This window comes from Amphiura filiformis, chromosome 3, assembly GCF_039555335.1.
Source record: "Amphiura filiformis chromosome 3, Afil_fr2py, whole genome shotgun sequence".
Classification (NCBI taxonomy): Eukaryota; Metazoa; Echinodermata; class Ophiuroidea; order Amphilepidida; family Amphiuridae; genus Amphiura; species Amphiura filiformis.
Window position 1 is genome coordinate 43,665,781 of NC_092630.1, and position 24,573 is coordinate 43,690,353.

The following is a 24,573-nucleotide window of genomic DNA, read 5'->3' on the forward strand; positions in this document are numbered from 1 at the left end:
AGTAAGTCTGAAATGCACAAGTATAGTAATGGGGAAGGGGTCAGACACGTTCTTGGTCAGATGTAAATGACAAAACATTGGGGCTTAAGGTTGAGATAAATTATCTCAAATACTAGTATCCTTGTGTTGTGTCAATGACCCCCGCCCCCAATCAAGGGTGTGCATTTTCTGTAAGGGCCTTTACAGACGTTAATAGGCCTGGGGTTTACAGGTGATCAAAAGAAAAGGGTGGTTCATATTAAGTCTCTTACTCAAAATTGGAAGACAAAAACAAAAAAAAAAAAAAGGGGGGGTTGGGCAAGTTTCTGTGCCATAAACTTGTTTACGGTAAAAAGGGACATGGCCACAAAATTTCATCTTAAAGCCAATTCAATTGAAAATAATTTGATCACCATAGGTAATTGCATAAGTTTTTACAAATAGTAATAATTTGTTACTAATATATTTGAGAAATAGTGCATGAGAAGTTGAACGAAATTATGTCAAATATCAGATTACTTTCCTGAATGTTCCCGGCTTCAGGAAAGTAGGATTAATGTTATGCACTTTTCTAAGGTATTTATATTAAAGGATTGACTCAATAAATGTATGTAAATTTCTCTTGAGAAATTTTCTCTTGAGAAGTTAGGCTACGTTTGATGTATTGGAACGGACCCTTTTGGTCCGTATTTATTGGATAAGCTGAAGTTAAATCCAATTCTGGATTACAAATAAATGGAGATACTCCTGACGGATATGCCTAGCAAAACTTTTGAGTAAAATGTGCTTTATTTCATCTGGGGGTAATGACTTTTGACAATTCTTTTCAAATATTGATTATCATGTAATATTACAATAATTTTACCAGAATTACGCTCAACCAGGGAAGAATATAGATTTAACCTGTCATGATGTATGCAATTCAACTGGCCATTTCATTTGTTTCTTCTATGGAGCAGTCCTTTGGGAGCCCTGTTAGTGGCCTCAAACGATCAGCCCAAATGAGGAAGACCACATCACTAACAGTCCTCCATGATGCACTCAGCACATGCAATAACATTTTTACAAATAGTGCCTATGTGTGATATGTTGAAACTAATGCTGTCTACTGAAGACAGCCAGCATGGTTGACTGCATGCATGCATGCATAGCACTTGTTTTGCACTGTAATTTGTCTATATAAACCCTAGGGCATGTGACTGACCTAATATAACTGTGTATTTTGGTCATTTTGACATTTGCAACAAGTGTTAACTATGAATATTAAATGTCACTTTCAGAAGATGGCTTTTGCAAATTTCTACATATTTATTTGCAGCCTAGAAGTGGTCTAAAGAATAAGTTGATGCTTTTGTATTTGGGTGTTTTGACCAACAGGTTGGGTTTGTTGACACACACAATGACATAAGACGGACCCATCTGAAATTGCCAGGGCAAATTGAGTTTAGCTTGTTGCACATCGTAAAACTTTATTTACTAAAAGTGTTTGGTTAGTTTTTGTTTTCAGATAGCAGTGTAATGACTACCAGAACTCTTACAGATTTTGATTGATTGATTACTTAATGAGATGTAAACACTTGTCATTCATTCCATCATGCAGAATAAATGGTATTTTGTTCATATTAAAATATTTAATAATATTGAACAAAATTAAGGAGCACTATAACTAAATGGTCACTAGGAAATTCAAGCAATAATATGTGTGTTATGGACTATAATAACATAATTATAATCCACCCACTTCCCCAAAATGGGTTTTCTCAGAAGAAAAAACCCAAAGCAGTCGTATGCATTTATTTGAGTTGGTATTCAAATATGCTGTAAAAAATTGTTTACTATTAATCAGTAAATACAAACACAGGCTTCTAAAACAAGCTAGCTTTTTATTTTCCTTATTACTTGGAAAATGGATGGCTGGTAATGAAATCAGTTTATGTTTTTCTTCTGTAAATCCATTATCTTTTCATCAATATATGTATAAACCCCTTTTGATGCAAGCAACTCTATAAATTACATTAGGGTTGACCATGTGACTTGAATTACATCAAGATTTACCAGTGCTTGACCGAAGAGGTGTATCATCTTCACCAGCCAATTGTTTGAGAGAACAAATGAAATGGCTTCTAAGCTCTTATTGGGTGTGAAGTTTTGAAGAAGCATACAAACTTTTCAAAATATTCTTTAAAGGTAGATTGTCAGATTTTTTTTCATATTGTGTTTTCTATCTTATATTGAGGCTGACTATTAAAACAATCTGTTTCCAAATTTTGACTTAAATTGCTCCAACGGTTTTGATATTAGAAGCAACAATATGAGTAACAATGCCCCATAGAATTGTACATATTTCTAGTGGTTGATGCTACTTTTGACCATGTATTTGTTCACACCATCTAAATGAAACATATCTTGGGCATAAAAATTTACCAGGGTAATAAGCAAAACATGATCTTCCTTCTGCTATTAAATCTTTGATTAGGAAAAGTACGGGACGAGGCTGTTGATCTGATCATGCACCTTTAAGTTGGTCACACACCTTTAAGTTGCCTTAACAGATGGAGCAAAATGTCAAGTTGAACATCCAACAATTCACCTGTTACCATCCTCTTCTAAAGGTGAACAACATCACATTAAAAGGTTACCATAACAACAGGTCTTCTTAAATTCCATAAAATTTGCAAATAAAATAAACACAAGACCAGAAAATGCTATTATAAAACACTGTAAATAGATCAGATTACAGGCAGATTTAATGCTAAAGTGTAAGCAACCTCACTTTTCAATTTGTTACTTTTATACAGAAATAAAATTGTAATAATTCAATGTGTGGTTATAAAAACAGGAAGGAATCCCATTTCCGTACATTTTCATTGAAAAGCTTTTAGATTTGATAAATTTGCTCAATTTTTTTGAGGATGATTGGAAAAAAATAATACGCTACAATTCTAAAAGCTACGGGTGTGGTATGACCTTTCTTTTTTATGGTTTTTTTTGGCTTCATCACTTTGAAAATTAATGGATGGAAATGAAGTTAGTTTATGTTTTACTTTCCTGTTAATCATCCATATTCATTATGTCATACTAATTAAGTTTTACACCAATTACATGTCACTGAAAAGATTGATGTCATTGGCTCCAAATCATATATATTTTTAAACATAAACAAAAGAGTGATTTGAGTCCGACTTTGCAATAAAAACACTAGGAGCATTTAAAATATTGAAGGAAAATTATGTGAAAATATGCATGTTAAGTACCCAAAGGCATCCAACTAATACTGACATCTGATCACATCATTTGCCTTTGGGTAATTATTCCTTCTAATCATGTAAATCTTTGCTAACCAACCATGTAGAACAATTACCCAACACTCCAGCTTGATTCATGCATACTACTCTATGATCGCTATACTGAGTGAAGATAGCTTATCTCCTTGTCCCCACTCTACTTAAGGCAAATATTTGCTCAAAATGCCGAAAGTGTCAAACCCATGTAGAATTAGTTGAAACTACGGTGCACTGAATTTCTATTTTTGAAAATTCAATTATCGTTGGAAGATTATGAAAAGTGGAACGCGAAGATGTATTGATTACGATTTCATATCAGTATTAGACAAGAGTGGTTGATCTGTCATATGGATACTGCCCCCTAGTGACAAACTATCACAAAGCTTACCATCTCCGACTTTCTTGATCACATAGTATGGAAAGTAAAACCCTATTACTAATACAGAAATACAGTCTATATAGCAGCTGTAATTGCACATATTTAAGGGAACTTGAGGCAAGAGTTGATGCAAATTTTCTTGATTTCTTTACCATAGAAATGACCTATATCTTCCCTGGATCCATAACCATTTGTGACGTGTCATGTCAAAAGGAGACACTTTTGGGCAGGTTATAAATTTTGAGGTTTTTACATATCTTAAATAAGGAATTATTTTGCTCCACAACACCGTTTTCCCCAATAAAATCGGACATTCCTAAGCGAAGATATTGAGTTCGTAAGTTATGGTATTATAAAATTGGAAATTGAGATATCAGCCTTTAAAAATATCATTGACAATGTTGAGAGTAGGAATTACGTGGAAAATGTCTAAAAAATACAAGATACCAGTTATATTCCGATGTGAAACTATCAGACAATATTTTTAACATTAATAACATCACAAATTCGCAACAAACCCAAATTGTGAAAAAATCACCCAGGGCAGATTTTTGGCTATTTCTCCATTTACGATCCTGCCCAAAAGTATCTCCTTTTGACATGACACGTCACATTTTTGCATTGCATTTGTACCAAAATTGGATACTGTCATTGCAATATATTTGAAGAATTTGGTGGGTTGATGCGATTAGGACCTATATTTTCTATGCTCATCATGCCTTACAGTTACACCAACAAAATGGGTGTTTAAAATATTGTTAAACTTGTTTAAACTTGTGCCTAATATGTAATAGGTAATATAATATAAATAGTGTTGTGCAACATAAAAAAGTCCAAAGTATAGTGATCAAAAAATCAGGTCTTTTATGGTCTTTCTTTCTTTCTTTTCGTTTTGGTCAAAGAAGGTCCAAATTTTGGGAAGGTCCACTTTTCACAAAATTCACCCCCCCCCCCTGGAAAAAAAGTCAAATTTTTCACAATCTGGCCCCAACAATCCTGCATATGGGCTTGATGTTGTGTAAAATTGCAAACAAACATTTTACAGCAGAAGTTTGCTATATTATTTTGATACTTCTAACACTTATGTGACAGTATATCCATCAGATGTTCATTTTGACAGCATTTTGAAAATACCCAATATGGTTTGTTAATCGGTTTTCAAATAAAGCTTTCTCATGATTGATACACATTTCTTTGAACTCATACCACAACCATGCACATGGTTCCAAGTTGTTAACATGATTAGCTTTCACAAAAAGTTGAAAATGTTCTAAAAATTAAATTCATGACATGTGTTATTAATGTGATACTTGTTCTTGTTTTGATTGCCAAAGCATGTTTAATGCTGCCATGTATTAAATGTTAGATTTTTATGCAAAAAATGCCATACTGCTCGATGAATTGATTAATTTACTTGGTTAGGTTATTTTAAAATAACATTTATTTTGCTTTCATTAACTAGCTTCAGTACCTCTGTCTGCATAATGTTCGATTCAAATAATCAAAATTGACTTGAATACATATAATGTAACTCCCCATCACTGACAGTAAGTCTACCAGGGGTAATTGTGGTTTATCATTTAAACATACACACAATAAAATAAAATAATAATATTATAGAAATCATGGCTCCATGCATAACAACCTAACAATCAACATGCCATTTGCAAATAGAGGTCTAGAAAACAAGCCAAGAAATTCATTCAAATCTGCAATGCATTATCAGTGATTAGTGTCAAAATCTATGACGCCTCCAAACCGATCTGTAACAAATTAAGTTCCAACTCGTTATGCTAATCAAAATTGCAGTATTTAGGCATCATTAATTCTCCTCCGGAACCAACCATTTACAAATCATCTTCAAAACTTGGTCAGAATATCCAAACTTATCCATCAGTTGGAATGCTCTCCTAGAAGTTGCCTATGCAACCAGAATTGTGGCACAGATTCTTGGAGCCAACGCATCAGCACCATCTTACAAAATTAATCTCATGCATACATTTTTTGGTGAAAATTTGAAAAGGAGCCAATACCACAACATTTGGCATCTGGTGATTAAAAAGCAAATAAGCAATAGCAGCTCTTGCAGCAGAATTTCTAGATAATACTCTTGCAGTGCCCAAACTTTGATGTTTTAGTTTAGTCTAGGAGGCACCAGTGTCAAATATTGATGCGTCATCTCAGAAATGATAGGGTGGAAAAAGTCGTAGATATGTAATAATAATGAGGCTTTACAAGACAACTATATAAGCCACCCAAAAATGCTTAAGGCATTACAAGCTTTACTAGTCTGATGACTATTCTGATGATGGGCATTTAAACATGTATAATAAATGGTATGCAACAACAAAATATTCAAACTTATTGTAGGTTTAGATGGATCAAAAAGCACCGGTTTATCATGACAAGATAATTGTATGACTTTGTGAAATCTTTGTGACGCTCTCATAGGATTCTATTGCAGGTATTTTAAGCACACATCCAACTTTTCCTGAACGGTTCTTGAGTGAGTCGACTGCAGTTACAAAACAAATTTCAGTGGATGATATAAGCTAGCCAATGATAGTTCTTGGAAAGCTATTCTATGATGAATCCACTGCTTTAAATTTGATCCCATTATGGCTTCCACAAAACTGTCATTTTTTTAATTGCTTGGCATGAGACACTGTGTAGAACAGTGGTGACCGGGATGGAATTATTGTTTGCCGACTACAATTGTTCATTTTGACCCATGATTATTTGAGCCAGTGTGTTCAAGAATCTAAAAAGTGGGGAAGGGGGTAGGGATAACTGTTTATTTTGACAATAGGTGAGATTTTGTGCGATTTTACAACCTTGTTGACCGTTCACTACCATTACGTGAGATTTTACTACCTTGGGTGTGAGAAAGTGTCCGAATGTGTGTCTGTGTGACTGTCACACTCAATGCATGACAGTTGACAACCCTGATGGCCTGTGCTGGGGCTTTTCCAACATTCTGGCCACTCTGGGGAAATATTAAAATTTGTTCAACTTTGAGGCATATGCCTAAATAACTCAACAGTACAGAATGTTGGGTGTGCTCTTTTTGTTTGTTTTTCTAGTTGGATTCCATTCTGTTCTCCTCCACCACCAACAAACAGTGGTGCAGTGTGAGTCAACCTGGGGGTGCAGAGAGAGAGAGAGAACAAGAGAAAGTGAAGCAGAGAGATGGAAAGAAAGAGAGAGGGGGAGAGAAAGAAAGAGTGGATAATAGGTCAACAAAGAATAAAAGGAGCGAAATGGAAGAGGCAGGCAGGGTGATAGAGCGGAAACAGAGGAAAGAGACAAAAATGGAGAGAGGTGGAAAGAGAGAGGGAATGAAAGAGACAATGAGATAAGAAATAAAGATATAGACCTACAAAGAGTGAAAGAGAGAAAAAATGGAAGAGGCTGGCAGGGTATCAGCTAGTGATAGCATGAAAGGAGCAAATGGAATAATATGAGACAACTCAGGGAGCATAGAGACAATATTATAGGAGAATAGGAGATGTAAGATTAACACAAAGGAGCAAATGCTTATGATAAGAAGAAAGAGATGCGCAGCATGATTCCAGGATTACTTTCTCCCCACTGACTCACCCAAATTCACTACAAAATCACGGATTTCCCCTGAGTTGGTGTGACGGTGCACTAATACGGGGATAGTTCAAACCCACGTCTCATTAAAACAGTATCTTATGAGCCAAATATATGGTGTTTATAACATGCTTTGCAATGACTTCTTGATGAGTTGTGTGCGCATGCAGTTTAAGCTCTAGTACAATAATACTGATTTTATCGCATTTTTTGAGTTGGAAAGATGTCTGTGCATATGCTAGCTAACATTGATAGGGAGTGTCATCCTCTAATATTAACCTGTTCCATTGTTAAGGAAGATCTCTAATATTAACCTGTTCCATTGTTAAGGAAGATGTGTACCTACTGAGGCACACATTTGGAAGTAATGCTGACTATAGTCTTTGGAAGTGGTGTAGCGTGAGCGTGGGGTTTTCTAAATTAGAGGGGTACATGCCCTCTGTGCCCATATGATGCTATAGTCTGCACAGCTCTAGCAGAGAAGAACTGCATTTGCTCATATTTTGAGAGTGTGCACAGTGTAAGATTAAGACCAGTTCTTTCCTGCATGCAATTTTAGTTTCAAATTTTGTACAGCACTTACAGGTTTTTTTTTTATATAGGCAGTGTCATCCTCTATACCTGTTAAAAAGGTATGCAATGCATACTATGCATTTATATACTGAAGGCACACATTTGGAACTAATATTCAAGCCATAAACAAGCTCTTACATTAAAACTTCACATAACAGCTTTCAACACAATTTTCAGATATCAAAGTTCAAACTGTATGTAGTAAGATGACACCATAGTTGATGGTATCCTTACAGATGATATATCCACTTAACTCATCTTGAGAGCTTGTTAACAACTTCGTAGTCAATCTTCATTAAGAAGAGTAGCATGACAAAAAGGTATTATTTTTTTGTTGGAAAAAAAATAACATTGTTCTTTTCTGAATGGAAATTGTTAATTTCAAATTTTATACAGCACTTTTAAGTTATTTTATGAGGAGCATGAGTGTTTTGTTTATTTTACTTAATTTGTTTAACTTGAAGTGATGTAGGCTAATAAATTGCGATCAGTGAGTAAATTCATCTCAAATTTTATATCAATTAGTGGAATAATTTAATCATAATCTGCTATGTAATCACCTTATATTCATGATCACCTTCTACGTCAGTGGTGTAGCGTGGGTCATCACATTGGGGGATACCGACCATGATTGGGGGCACCGGATCCGATTGGGGGCGCAAGCCGTTTTTCGGCAATTTTCAAATTTCAGATCGATTGGGGGGCACATGCCCCCCTATGACACTATGCCACTGATTTATCACTTTTTGTCATGATACTTGGCTGGTCCTATTTTGTAAAAATCAGTTTGAAGGGCCAAAAACATTTACTGCTGCACACACACAAACAACAAACACACACAAAAAAACATCAATAGATGATACGTATATCTTGATTGGAAAGTATTTTAAATGGATCTTAGCATACTTAAAACTTTGGTTTGGGTACTCTTTGGTTTAGCTGAAAACAAAAAAAGCCTCTTTTAAGCAAGGCATATTCAGTGATTTTCTCAATGGGAGGATCATAAAAATCAAAATTCAAATTTTGGCATCTTTGTTAGTGTCAAATATGTGCTAACATAGCCTGCTAGTGGTTAAGTTGAAAGCAGTGTTTTAAAGACAAAAGAAGACATTTTACACAAATCTGTAATTTCTATACAAATTAGCTGCATGTATTTGAATGGAGATTCAATTTTGTCAATACTGTACCACAGTTTTCTTCATTTTTTGCCAATTTGAATGACTTATCATTCACCGTTTATAACAAAACAGAAGTTTTTTTACACTTTCGCTATAGGATCACTAAATGGGCCTTTAATGGGGATAATTCTAACAAATTTTGTGCAATGCAACAGATTCACATTGCAAAACAAATTTTAAAATAATGATATATATAAGCTAGTGATATTTATTTGTGCATGCATGCATCCTACCTACCAGTGAATTGATTGCAGCACCATTTGAAGAGAAACATTCTGACTTGTTGCAAACAAGAGAGGATGATTTTCGCCGAAGATGTCAAATCCTTTACGCCAACAACACCACAGCTTAAAGCTTGTATGTCGCGGTCTAATACCTTGAAACTGCCTTTACCGATCATTCCCCAATAATGATGATAAATGACAAAAGAGGTGGCTAAATGGCGTTATATTCCATCATGATTATGTTACTTATATCTCATATACTCCGCTATGCTGTAATCACTCGGTAATTTATAGGCACAAAATAGTAATCCATAAATCTGTACAAAAGCTTAAATAATTTTTGGTACACACATGTAGGCACTGCTTTGTAAGCTATATGATAACCATAACTCTGGTTTGCAGGTGGGTAGTGCTTGATTAAATCCAGTCGTTGGTATAATGTACATTAATATAGGCACATATTATAAAAGCAGTGAGCTTGAAATGCAACAGCTATATCAAGTTAACAAGCTAGCTCTCCAGTTTAAAAGGTGGGCTTTCATCTATCTAGGCACTAACAGTGATAAATAAAAACCATGTAGAAAGCAATGTATTATCATAGGCCCTATATCAGCCCGCTGAGAAAATGGTCTTCACTAGATCTCTCGCTTTATTTCCTTTTAGCGAAATCCCATGGCGGCTGGTTAATAAGTCCATTGCTGTAAGAGTACCTGGCTAGGTTACAACAAAAACTTTGCTTGGCATGCGGCAATGTCTCGATGCTATGGTTGACATCTTGTTTGTTGCATCTTGTCACAAAATTTCCTACTATAATTGACGATGTTAACACCTACACACTAAAGCTAATGCTGTAGGCCGTATGTTTCAATGCGAGTAGTTGCCTGCATCGCTATGAGATAATGATCAGTGTCCTATACATCCATGTCCACTCTAGCCTCACTCACACACAATCCCAGAATGCCAGGTTCTGAGATGCATGATGCACAGATTACTGCTGGTAAATAATTAACACCCCCTAGTTGAGGATGAGAATTGGGCGTAAGGTTGCTTGCGTGAAGCGTATAAACACCATACTAGTTGCAACAGCTTCAATGCTGATATGGCTCTCTGCAGTTCTCTTAAGACCAAACGCTCAACATGTGTGTGCTATGAATACATGCATGACTGACAGCAAACCAGTGCTGTATGAGAGTTGCTATATAGTGAGTGAGTGAGTGAGCAAGATATATTTATGACAATTGTTGGCTAGGCCATGTCGGTTTTTCCACACATCCTGGTAAAGTTATGGCTTCATACCACAATATATGTATGGCTTCCAGTAATTAACTTCATCTATCATATTGGTTCCCTCATCATATATCAAGTCTCTTAATTCATCCTCTCTGGAAATTAATAAGGAAATGAACACACACCTCCTGGTTGGACAGACAACCAGTCAGTCAGTCACAGAGGCATCACTTAATTGACAATTCTACGCTATTTATCCCATAGCTCACAGGCAGTGTAGACAGTATATACAGCTTCTAAATCTGGCAAAGCTTGTATAGCCACTTTGTTATATCAGTACACAGCAAGCCCTGCCCAACTGTTTAGCATCATTTTATTAGCATTTCACTTAGGACTGGTGATATACAGTTTGTTATTAATATATAGTAGAAGGTTAAAGAGCATCTATTCTTGGCATCTATTTAAAGCCTGATTGTAAAGAAAAATGATTTTTGATAAAAGCTAAAAATTAAAGATCATATTACGGTAGTCGGTACAATAAAAGTGCTGCTGATGATGATGATGATATAATTATGTGACAATGATAAAATGATGATGATGGTAACTGATGAGGATGGCAATGATGATGATGATGATAATAGTGAATACAACAACAAATTTGATGACGACAATCAGTGATGTTGATGATTTGAGAAGCTAATAAAACATATTTGAACCATATAACGCATGTAATTCAATAGGGAGGCACAGGTGGTATAGATGGCACTGATGGAAAAAATCTAGTTGAGTTTATTCCTCTTCCTGTTTTTACAAAATATAGATACTATATCCTTGCCCTTATCCAATTATAAAGAATCAAATACAAAACACAAATCTGTATTAATAAATATAAGTGTGATAGAATTGGTTCATAGAATTTGTAATTTGTATTTTCGTATGTGCTGATAAAAGGCTAGTATGCAGGACAATGCAGAAATTTCAAAAAGTTGAACTTTTTCTAATGAAAATTGAACTTGCGCAGATTTTTTTGTAAAGAGTTAACTTAAACAAAAGGTGGACCTTTTTGTCAATTTTTGACCCATTTTTGGATCTTTTTATTGGGAAAATAGCAAAATGTGGATCTTTATGGATTTCTTGTGTGACAAAATGTGTTGCAGAAAAATGCAATAACCAATATGTAGATTCGTGACTATGAATTTTACCCACAAACTCACTCAATCCCTGGGATACGGAATCATGCTTGGTCCACCTAAATGTCACTACTATTTACAAGTTTTAAAGAAATGAACTTTAAAAACAAAAGATAACATTATTACATTCAACAGTTAACTTGCACAGTTACCTTAATACATCATCAATTTACCAAGTCATGTTTGTTTATAGAATTCTAAATTTTTGGATCACATGAAAGGGCACAGCCCAGAGACGACACCAGAAATGAGCCATTGTGATGAATACGTGGGGCAAATTATCTGCCTAGTTGTTAAATTGATACATACTAAAAGCCTATTTAAAGTTGCAACCTCACTATTTTAAAGTGCAGTGAAATACAAGTAGACAAAGGATTTATTTTATTTTTTTATTTAGAATGAGATTTGTATACTCTGTCAAATTAGTTGCTTTATTTCTGTGACATGAAATGGCAGGTTTTTTTTTGAGAATTTCATGAAAGTTACTTAAAACTAATAACTAGTTTATTATAGAACAGGGATCTCTCAAATTTTAATATGTTATGAAAAACTTAATTTAAAAAATATTTAGATGGAAATAAAAATTGCTTGCTTGAAAGTTTTGTTATGCAAACTTGGACAAAAATCTAAAAATTTGACAAGCTTACTGCTGCATGCTGTTCCATTCACAAGTACAGGAAAACCCACAGTATGACCACCTTTCCAGACATTAATGGATGCCACCAGTGCTGGCATCAATGAATTGTTTAATACCAATTAATGAATTTTATATTTTATACTGCTAATCTATAAATGCATATTACACAAAATGGATGCATACATTGTACTATTAAAATCCCCACAAAAATAAATTAACAAATGTGTAGTTTCTTTCTGGTTGTCTCGTGTCCTTTACTTAACTAGCACTTAGTCAAATGGGTGATGCGTTTTAACAAACAATAATAATCATCCCTGGGGAAAGTCAAGAAAATGTTAAAGAAAAATCCTGTATTGAATTTATTCTTAGCGATGTTACATCTTGCTAGCACAAAATAGATGTATTGTCATACGGGAGTGACGGCTATCTTAATTAAGTTAGGCATTAGTCAACTCATTACTATTTTGCATAACATGTTCCAGCGCAATAAGATTTTCCATTAATATACAAAAAATCACACACAACTACTTATTTAGCAAATATTTCTATTACAACTTATTGGCTTAGGACGATTTTCAACATGGGGGGGCTGACCATACAAAACATTTTGGTGACCCATCCTGGGGGTGCTCGAGGTGTCAGGAAATTTTGCGAAAAATAGGTCAAAAACACCCATTTTTCCGGTATCTGGTCACATTTTGTTTACTTCTTCTGGAATTATTGAGGGGGGGTGAGCCCCACACCAAAATTATTGAGGGGGCTAAGCCCCACAAGCCCCCCCGTTTCCTAAGCCTATGCAACTCTGTTTTGATGTTGCTAAGATATCATGCTTTTCTATAGTAATCACATCTTTCTTATTATTCATGACAAGCTTCAGATTGGTATTTGTGACTCATCCTATGTTCATCTCTCTCACCAACAAAGACATTAATCAATCACAAGTTTCCAGGCAACATCAGTATCTAAACAGGTTAAGTTGTTTGCTCCAAATAAATCAAATTATTTGGATTCTACCCAATAGTCTCTTGAACAGAAATAGTTTTATATTAAAAAAGAACCAATTTGATTGTGATTTTAAGTGCAGAGTTTTCAACGTAAGTGGAATTTGGTAATATTTGACTTTTCTCTTTATTGCCCGTAAATTGAAGTCTCAAGTGGGAGGGCTTCACATATGTACAAGGTGTCACGTTGGCCTAAAAGGGTTGTAACATTTCGAACATTGCTTTAGTTACGCAAAGTTGTGGAACAAGTTGTAGAAAATGATTGATAACTTTACCATGTTTACATGTCAAGGAATGTATTTACCACAATTTTGGCATAGGACTCAAAATTTGCTTCCATTTGTCTTTTTCCTTTGGTCTGTTTTTGGCTTTTGTTCAGATAAAAACATAGGTACTTTGATTGAGAAAGAACCTTCCAATAATAATATATCTGCATCACTGCATGTATCTACTGGGTATTCTACATCCCACCATGCCTTATCGATAGCAGTGTAAACAAAACTTTTTCAGAGGGGGCAAGGCAACTGGGGGAAAATTTTGATGAAAATGGGCTAAAAAGTAAAAAAACCACCTTAAAATCTTAAATATCAGCGTGGCATGCAGCAATCCAAAAGGGAGGCAATCAAGAGGGGACGACATCTCACAGGGGGGGGCTACACCACTGCTTATCGATGACAAAATACAGAAAGCAGTTTTGAAAGTATAGTCCCTATTTTTACTCCGCTATACTCAATATCAGAAATAAACATTTACAAGTAACTTGTAGCTTTGCTTCAATGTGTCTTGCCATATTGTCTGCAACTGCTATTGTACAATATGGATAGCATTTGCTAGAACATGACATGAGTCTCATGACATGAATGTAACATATTACATTAATTAGATTGTCAATCTTTCTTTATGTGATCTGTTCAAGTGAGGGATGCAGTAGGAAATGGTTGTCGGCAGGCAGGTCATTTTAGGCATCAATGACATACTGGGTCAGAATCAAAAGATACTTGATTTATTTAGAAATGATTTAAAAGTGAAGGATTAGTTATTATAATTGTCATTAGATTTTTTTCAAAAATCAGATTTTTGATGATTTCTTCAATTGTCTGATTTAGCGAATCACTGATAATGTCTTTAAGATACACTGCTTTAGTGTGTCTCGTCTCAAGTTGAGAGTAACGCCATGTCGGATTTCACAACAATGCGTTTACACAGTAGCATTGCCATCGTGTGGACAAATCTCCCTTCTACGAGTGTATAAGCCCCGCAGGATTAGGTTATAGCGTGTGATTCAAATCTGCTACTCTGAACTCCAACATGGCGTTACTCTCAACTTGAGACAAAACAAACATGGCATTACTCTCAACTTAAAACAAGGCAGACATGGCGTTACTCTCAATTTGTACTAGCGATAGCTGCCTGATGTTATATACTGTAAAAGTGGACATTTTCGTGGTACATTAATTTTCTCGATTTTTGCGCACAACACAGCTACCGCAAAAATAAAAACATGCGAATATGTTCTTTTATTGTATAGATCTATATAAGAAAACTTAAAAATCACTAAATTTAAAACAAGCAATGTAGTTCAAAATTGGCAAAACGCGAAAAATTACACGCGCGAAAATTACCACTTTTACAGTATGTGAAGGCCAGTATATAGCCTGATGTTTTTGTGTGTTTTGTTGTAACAAACCTTGTCTTTTTCAGTTTTCAGGCAAAAAGGTCACTGAAAATCTATTATTTTTGGCCAGAATCATCAAATTGTAGGAAATTTCCCCCTCCCCATGGCACTGCCACTGCACTTGAGCAGATAATCATGCTGCTCAGCTTGATTATCTGCTCAAGTGCAGTAGCAGTGCCATGGGGAGGGGGAGGAATGTGAAAGTTTTGAGGGGGCAAAAATCCCAACATTTAAACTGAATAAGTTTTGCTGGCATCCACTACTAAAAATATTGGCCAGCCCATCCATTATGACACGAGAGGCAAAAGACAAAATCCTATCTTTTATTCTCTAATTGATTGATTCCTGACACTGTAGAGACTTCACTCTCCCTGATGCATGCACTCTTCTGAATCGTCAATTACATTAACTTCTACTCCCTGTTCATCTTTGACTGCTGAATGGAAATCAACCGCAAAAATATTCATATATTTTTTTTGTTTCTTAATGTTATCTCATATCATGCATTTCCATTTTTCTGGAGTACATTTTATTTTGATATTCTGCAGCCTAGGGCTATTTTTTGACTCAAGAGTCAGTGTTATACATTGACTGAGATGTATAATTGGATTCAAACTCACCAACACTTGTTAACTAGTTATAAAAATGTAAGGATGGCAAGGATGGTGGTATTTTGACCTACTTACGACAATGCCATAATGATAGAAGCAGTAATAACAGAACTTTCATGAACGACAATGATTTGCAAACTGATTAAGTTATAATATTTTGGCATTTTTTTAATTTACAAAATACTAAATAAAATAATTCTCTCTTCCATATCACAACTTTGATAACATTAAAAATTGCTGATAAATAATTAGGAAACAAGTAGGCCTTGACCATTTTATTTTTTCAGCCTTTGCAATCTATTTTTGTCTAGTTTCCTGTGAGGTTTATCACCCGATCCAAACAGCCTAATTAGCATGATTAGCCATTACTCCCATCCCTACTAATTATCTTGGATAATTAGACATCTCTTATGATTACACAAGCCTTCCCTTTCATTTCTTATGTTTGCATTTGAGCTTAATGTAATGAGACACCATATGTCATATCATTCATATAGACATAATGAGCACTAATTAGTAATGAAGGTAGGACGCTACTTTCAGTGACATTTTATGGTATAACAAAAGAAGTTATACAGGAGTTCAGACTCCTACGTGTTAGCATGTCCATCATGGAGTACAAAAAACGTATACCTCCAGATTATTTCATCCTGTGCTTAAAACTTTGATTTATAGTGCATGCTTGTAATCTTTCTCTGCGTAAGTGTTAATGCATGCACCTTTGTAACACACTTAAAGCTACATCATATGCATTGATTTTAGGCTTTTGCCAATAAATTCTAGCTGGAGGTACATTATTTTAGTCTCCCTCTGTGACAAGCCAATATGGTAGATTTACCACATTACAACTCACATTGATTACTCCTGCCTTGACATGGGCAGCCAATTGCTTAAGTACTTTTGGCTTTGCTTTTTTCTTATAGATTTGACTATTTTTAATTTCCTACCATTTGTATACTAGGGAGTGATATAGCTTTGCATGCAGTTTCCATGGCAACTGTGAACTTAAGGTATTTATAGTACAACTTGTTTGTTGCTTATTGCTTCATGGGAAGGTTTCTCAATAAATCTGTTTCTGGATGTCTGGAACTAATGCTTATCTATTTTAAGTTTTATTGGTATTCGAATGTATTCGAATACAACATGGCAGTAAAACAAATCCAGCCAATACAGTATTCTATTCAATTATGTTCTTTAAAAAAGTATAGAAAACAACAACAACAACAACAACAACAACAACAACAACAACAACAACAACAACAACAACAACAATTTATATAGCATATTTTGACCTAAGTTTAAAGCCCAGATTTGTCAACATTTCAAACCGTAGAACCTTTATGTTGTTTGATGTGTTTTTATGATGCATGTTACCGGGATTGTCCCCATGGTTTAAAATGTTTTTCCTTGCTTCGATTACACTGCAGAAACAGCAGAGCAACATTTAATAAACACCTGAATATTTTAATGGCTAAGGTTTGTACAGTGAAGGTATAGGGGTGTTAATTTATAAACACTAAAACACATAAAAATATGAAGATATTTGTGTTTTTAAAGCACACTTTGTACACTAAAAAAAACATCTTAATATTTTTCACACATTTTAGTGTTTGTAAATAAACACCCCTATACCTTCACTGTACAAACCTTAGCCATTAAAATGTTCAAATGTTGAGTGTTGCTCTGCCGTTTCAGCAGTGTACTGCATAGTTTTTATGTGTACTTTACAGCTTTTGGATGCTGGTTACTCTTTTAATGTACTTTTAAGATTTATCTTTGTCAATTTTCCTTGCACATGTGTATGGTTTAAATTGTTGGTAGTTTCAAGTTTTTGGGTAAAGTGCCTAAGGCCTTTTTGGTATTGGGTTCTATATTAAGCACCTTGTTAATTATTATTTTTATTATTATTTCTTTCCAGCTATTTTCCTATCATTTTATTCACTTGCAAAAATGTTATAAAATATTACACTTACCTGTTAACAGTAGTAAAAATGATCAGCACATGAAAGAGAACAAAGAGAAAAATCTCAATTAATATTTTTTAAGCAATGCAAGTAAAACACATAATTATCAAAGTACTTAAAACATGCTTTCCTTTAACAAACTGTAATCTACCCCTTTAATACGCTATGGATACATACTGGCACCAATTCTATGGAAGGAAATACCATGTGGGAGTAAAATGTTCACAAGCTAGTGTATTTGTCTCACTTCCTGAAGGCATTTGGACAGACTCCGCTGTAAAATGTCTTATTGAAGCTGGGAGGGGGCATAAACCATTTGATCAGACTCCAGTGTAAAATATCTGTCTTCTATTCAACCTATGGAGGGAATTTGACAGTTGGGCAGACTTAGCTAGTTTTTTCTCTGGGGGAAGAGGTAAAAAGACTCTTAAAAATCACAGAAAGCTTGAAAAATCTGAACAAGGTGAAAACATATTTTGAAAATGTTCTGAATTTGTTTTTTTAAAAAGAATATCAGTCAAAATGCATACAGCTAAAACACCACAAAATCTGGATCAAAGAAGGTTTTTTTCTAATTTATAGCCGTAAGGGCAGAACATCAAAATCAAAAAGCATCATGCCGTAACCTGGTGTGTAACATTAATACTTTGAAAAACGTTTTTAATTTAATGGATGATTTGAATTTAATTGATATTTGTCTGGTACGTAATCTCTTGTGTACACAATATACATTAAGGCAATGTAATCCACTCATCCAAAGCTGTATAGATTTACTGCTTGGTGTCAGATTCATTGCAGGACAATCATAGCTATTCCAATTGAACTCCATACACCCCCTATGGAAGACATGATCTTAATCTCCCACAGAGGGAGTCTGAATTAAATTTCAAATGTGGTTACCTGAATGTGTGACTTGATTTGAAATCTACACCCCATGGGAGATTAAGGTCATGTCGTCCATAGGGGTGTATGGATTTCAACTGGAATAGCGCATTAAGTGTTTGTTCATGAAAGTTCATCTGTGTTGGTATATTTAATCACTGAAGTTTAAAAGTTTTGATCCAAACAAGGAATAAACTTTTTTGTGGTGGGATTTAAAGGTACCCAGAAAAGATCCAAACAAACAAAAAATTTAAAGAGCAGCAACAGAACTTGAACCCATGACTGCACGCTAATTTTTTAAGGTTAAGGACAGAGCAGATGGGACAATAAGCCAAAGCAATAAGCTTCAACTCTTTAACCCTGTCTACGCGGGTGTCGACTGCAGACACCAAGTTCCAAATTTTCTTCCAAAAATTCAAAAATTTCAGAATTGTAAATTGGAATGTCCATGTTTGGAATCCGAATGAAAAATGCATTAAAATGAGTACAAACGAGCCATGTATTGGTCCAGTGGTTCTGGAGATAGCTCTTGATGTTTTGAGAAAATATCTCAAAATTTGAACTTTTCCTATTGAATGCTATGGCCAGCATGCAGAGCATATGTCTGAAGTTTTAGAACACTTTCTGAAGTAGCAATTTAATACCACACAGATTATCTGATCTTAGTGTTTTCTAATAAAGGGTGGATGGTTATTAAGAAACTTGATTTATATCAAAAGAAAAATATTTGAAATTGACTGCAAAGTTTATTAAAATGATGCATGATACACGATAAGCCTGTCAAAAACTCAATAAAATCATTTGAGTGAAACAGTGAAGCGTTTATATGGGATGAGATCAACCAAAGTGCACTGAGTGTCAGAAAAATTGATTTTGGGAACTTAGCTGTAATATAGAGTATTTTTCTTTCACATATTTTTAGCAGCATGTAATATATTCATATTTTAGAATGAGAAGTTCAAATTTGAAAGCATTTTAACATAATGCAGCTGATAAAATGAAAGTCTTACCAATATGGTAAACCTGAAATTGATTTTCCCAACAAGCAACTCATCTTACGCTGATCATGTCACATTATTAGGAAAAAGTTATTAACTTGGCATGTCTGCAGACGTATGGGAAATCATCTAAGCTGATACATAAAATACATGGCTAAATATCACTTGTTACATGAGACTGGTGAAATCAAACACCACATGAAATGTATTAAAGTAACCTGAAAATGTATTTGATTTGATTGCAAAATAATATTTGGACTATAAAATACACATACACCAAGATATAAAAATATCAATAAAAAGAAAATTTGTAACTTTTCAAAGTGGAAATAAAGTAAGACGGCTAAAAAAAGATGTATTGATGTTATATATACCATTTTATAGGAACAGAGAAGTACCACCTGAAAAAAAATACGAACCCGCCTAGATTGAGATGGATACCTGATAACATATGTGATGCAATCAAGCCAAATAAGTCATTTTTTGCTAGGGGTGATTTGGTCAGTCATTTTTTTCTGGATCAGGGTAAATGACCCTGCAAAATCATAGACAGCATGAACAATCTAAAAAAAATAATCTCAAACCAATTTTGCACACATATTTTGTAAAATTTCAGAACTTTTTTTTTTCTCAAAAATTTGAGTCAAACTCAATATCAGTGGCGTGCACAAAGGGGGCCCCCACTTTTGTTGGTCATTCGGGGATTCGGGGAAAAACGTTAAAAACATCAAAATTTGCTCCTAATCAGACTCCATTCGGGGGAACTGAACAACCTGCCCCCCCCCCCACTTTCAATGTGCTGTGCACGCCACTGCTCAATATCGATCACATTATTTGAAAAAATCATTAACTTGGCATGATTAATGGAAGCTCATAATCATGTCAAGTCTGCAGACTTATTGGATATATGCCACCATATAAAATGTACCATTAACAAGAAAATTGTAACTGTGCAAAGTGGAAAGTAATGGCGGCTAAAAAGAACATGTATTGATGTCATACCATTTTATAGGAACATGGAGAAGCCACCACCTGGAAAAAAATGTGAACCAGCCTAGATTAAGATGGAAAATTGATAACATGTGATGCAATCAAGCAAAATAATCGTTTTGACTAGATATAATGTTTATTTTTTCATGTGGTAATCTTGTTCATTTAACATATTATAATATGCTGACAACTTCACAGAAATTGAATACTATTCCCAAAAGATAACAGTTGCATGTTGCAGATGATAAAGGACTAATATGTCAACAGAAGGAATTGAGCACTTCTTTCAACAATATCTCAAAGTCAATTTGACCAACAGACAGCTCATCTTGCTTCATGATGTTACATATTTATTTATTCATGAAGTACACAAAATGAGCAGAAAAGGAGAAAATATAGTTATTTCTACACAGAGCTTCATTAGAAATACATAATCCTAAAAAATGATATAGTGATATAGAAAATGACTCAATGGTGCTATCTACTGAAGATAACATTCACTAGATAAAATTAGTATAACATTAAAGATGAGGAAAATGGACCTTTCAAGTAGGTTTGGTCAGTTGGGCATTTATTTGCAAATGAACCTAAAAATTCCCAAAAACCTATCAAAACGGTGCAATTTGTTCACACTTTTTAGTCAAAATCAATTTTTGCCATTAAAATGGCTGATTTTACATGCATGTAGCCAAAAAAATCCCTGTAACGGGCCTGTAGAACAAGATTTTACTTTTCTTATATCCCCTTACTAGATTAAAATTCATACTTTCAAAGACACCGAGTACAGGAAATAGAATAGCTCATTTAAATGTCAATTTATACAAACCACATTAATCTTTTGAAGCCAATAATCCCCTGGTGATAATCATATTGTCAAAAAATATAAAATTTGACTTTCTTCCACTTTTACAATATTCTTGAAAATATCCAAAAGAAGTAAAAACATTAAAATTTATGTCATAATCCGCACATCCCTGCATATACAGGGCTATATAGTATGTGTAACGCTCAAGCTGAAACACAATTAGAAGCGAGTGCCACAACATTCTAAACCAACGCAAAATCCTATTTTACTTAGATTAAAATATCAACTTACATGTATAATTAAATTGTATGTATGTCAATGAAGCAATACAATCTTACTGTGGTGTACTGTATGGGGCTATTCCAGTTGATATCCATACACCCCCTATGGAAGACATGACTTTAATCTTCCACAGAGGGAGTGTGAATTTCAAATGGGGCTACCTGAATGGGTGACTCCATTTAAAATCTACACACCCTGTGTGGGAGATTACGGTCATGTCTTCCATAGGGGGTGTAAGGATTTCAGCTGGAATAGCCCATTCAGCTTGCACTTTAATGTAAAGTTGGAAAGCAACTTGATTAAATATGATGAAATGTCAGGTTACACACGATACACTGACATTTACAAAGGATATTACTTTCACAATTTGTATCCTATGATCTGGGACATAATATATACAAAGCAAAGTACAAGACCGATATAACACAGAATCTCGCTGACTAGGTTTTGTATGCAGAAGTGTCTGGTTTTTGTTTTATTAACATGTTAGCAGGAATCCTGAATCAGAAACAATATTGGTTTATTTAGAACTACAGGTTTATGTTTCATTAGATCTAGATAAATCAACAAGTCATATTATTGATTGACATTTTGTTTCACAGTATGCACAAGTGTGAATAGGTAGGCAGAACTAATGAAAATGATAAATTTAATCTACCCATCATGCACCATTCCTGGATGTGTGTAATCAAAAGCTTATGTTATGACAATTGAATTGTTATAAGAAGTCATAAAATTTTCAAATTATGTTTAAAGTATCTACAGTAAATGCCAGTCAAAAGCATCTTGCTATCAACAGTGGATATAGTACTGTGCGGTTATGTCATCAATAGCTAGCCCTGTGAAGTCACTTGCTATCATCAGTAGATAGCGCTGTGTAGTAATTTGCTATCAGCAGTAGATAGCCCTGAGCAATCACTTGCTATCAGCAGTAGATAGCACTGTGCAATCACTTGCTATCAGCAGTAGATAGCATTGTGCAATCACTTGCTCTCAGCAGTAGATAGCACTGTGCAATCACTTGCTATCAGCAGTAGATAGCATTGTGCAATCACTTGCTCTCAGCAGTAGATAGCACTGTGCAATCACTTGCTATCAGCAGTAGATATCATTGTGCAATCACTTGCTATCAAGCAGCAGATATCATTGTGCAATCACTTGCTATCAAGCAGCAGATAGCATTGTGAAATCACTTGCTCTCAGCAGTAGATAGCACTGTGCAATCACTTGCTATCAGCAGTAGATATCATTGTGCAATCACTTGCTTCAAGCAGCAGATATCATTGTGCAATCACTTGCTATCAAGCAGCATATAGCATTGTGAAATCACTTGCTATCAGCAGTAGATAGCACTGTGCAATCACTTGCTATCAGCAGTAGATAGCATTGTGCAATCACTTGCTCTCAGCAGTAGATAGCACTGTGCAATCACTTGCTATCAGCAGTAGATAGCACTGTGCAATCACTTGCTATCAGCAGTAGATATCATTGTGCAATCACTTGCTATCAAGCAGCAGATAGCCCTGTGCAATCACTTGCTATCAGCAGTAGATAGCATTGTGCAATCACTTGCTCTCAGCAGTAGATAGCACTGTGCAATCACTTGCTATCAGCAGTAGATAGCATTGTGCAATCACTTGCTCTCAGCAGTAGATAGCACTGTGCAATCACTTGCTATCAGCAGTAGATAGCATTGTGCAATCACTTGCTATCAGCAGTAGATATCATTGTGCAATCACTTGCTATCAGCAGTAGATATCCCTGTGCAATCACTTGCTATCAGCGGTAGATAGCATTGTGCAATCACTTGCTATCAGCAGTAGATAGCCCTGTGCAATCACTTGCTATCAGCAGTAGATATCCCTGTGCAATCACTTGCTATCAGCAGTAGATATCCCTGTGCAATCACTTGCTATCAACAGTAGATAGCACTGTGCAATCACTTGCTATCAGCAGTAGATAGCATTGTGCAATCACTTGCTATCAGCAGTAGATAGCCCTGTGCAATCACTTGCTATCAGCGGTAGATAGCCTTGTCCAATCACTTATTAGTGTGTGATGCACTGTGCCAATACAAGAAATTACCAAACGTTATTTTTATGCATGCTTTATATTGATCAGAAGAACGCAATATATTATTATACATATTGCATTCTTCTGATGGGCAATCACTGTCAAATCATTTGAATGTCATAGTAATGTGTTGCTATAGATTTATGCTTTCTGCACACATTCCCTTTTTGTATACACTCAACAGTTACACACCACTGCCATGAATAAACCCAAAATGATATCTTCTTGATAAACTAACAAATTTAGAACTTGTTTGCATTGGACCTATTGTGACTGGTGACATTTAGTCTATGCATGACAGTTTTGATTGAGGTATTGGTAATTAGAAGCACGTTTAATTAACCCATGGCACAGGCATAGAACATTGGTATTTACTGAAGTACTTGAGCTGTTTTATGGGGAAAAGTATGAACTAGTTTAGCCATTTTACTTATCACACTTATCGATCAATTCATGGAAAGTGAGGCAAATCTTTTGATCAGAAAACTACTCAATGTCAGTTTAGTATTGAGTGTTGTGTGATAAAGCAGTGAAAAATGTCCAGTAAGTTGCCACATGATCTAACAATTTTGCCCAGCAATATTGTACTGCTATAAGCATATATTATCTAAAAAACTATTGAACCAATACTAGGCATGTTCCTATTCAATGTATTTTACATGTTTGTTTCAAATATGTGAATGGCAATGTTAAATCTGATTTTGTTTTCCAATTTTGTAACACTATAGGCCCATAGTATAGGACATGCTAATTCTACTCGGGTATCACCTTACCTACAACATGGATTAATGCAGGCTTGGATGACTGCATGCATGTTCAGTTGCCACTTTCAAATAAAAATGCTAGCTGATATAATCTTTGTCTATCATGATTTTGATTCTATACAATATGGAAGAGTTAAAGCATGTGATGTGTGTCTGTGTAAGAGATGGATATTGTTAAATTTTTTGATCTGCTTTTGCATATTTCATCAGCTTGAAGTGCAATATCTCATGGGTTATAACAATTCTTTACTTGAAAAATC

At 34.9% G+C, this 24,573-nt stretch overlaps 1 protein-coding gene across 8 annotated transcripts in view; it reads right to left on the reverse strand.

The window, feature by feature from the left end:
- The window catches only part of LOC140148577 (A-type potassium channel modulatory protein KCNIP1-like), a 548,406-nt gene that overhangs the window by 95,686 nt on the left and 428,147 nt on the right, over nucleotides 1-24,573 (reverse strand). The window contains exon 1 of one of the 8 annotated variants that reach the window (XM_072170586.1): nucleotides 9,228-9,653. The exons of the other annotated variants lie outside the window; for them this stretch is intronic. Within the exon in view, the coding sequence (XP_072026687.1) occupies nucleotides 9,228-9,390 (163 nt within the window). The 5' untranslated portion in view covers nucleotides 9,391-9,653. Of the gene's footprint in view, nucleotides 1-9,227; nucleotides 9,654-24,573 lie in introns of those variants that run through there. 8 annotated transcript variants of the gene reach the window in all.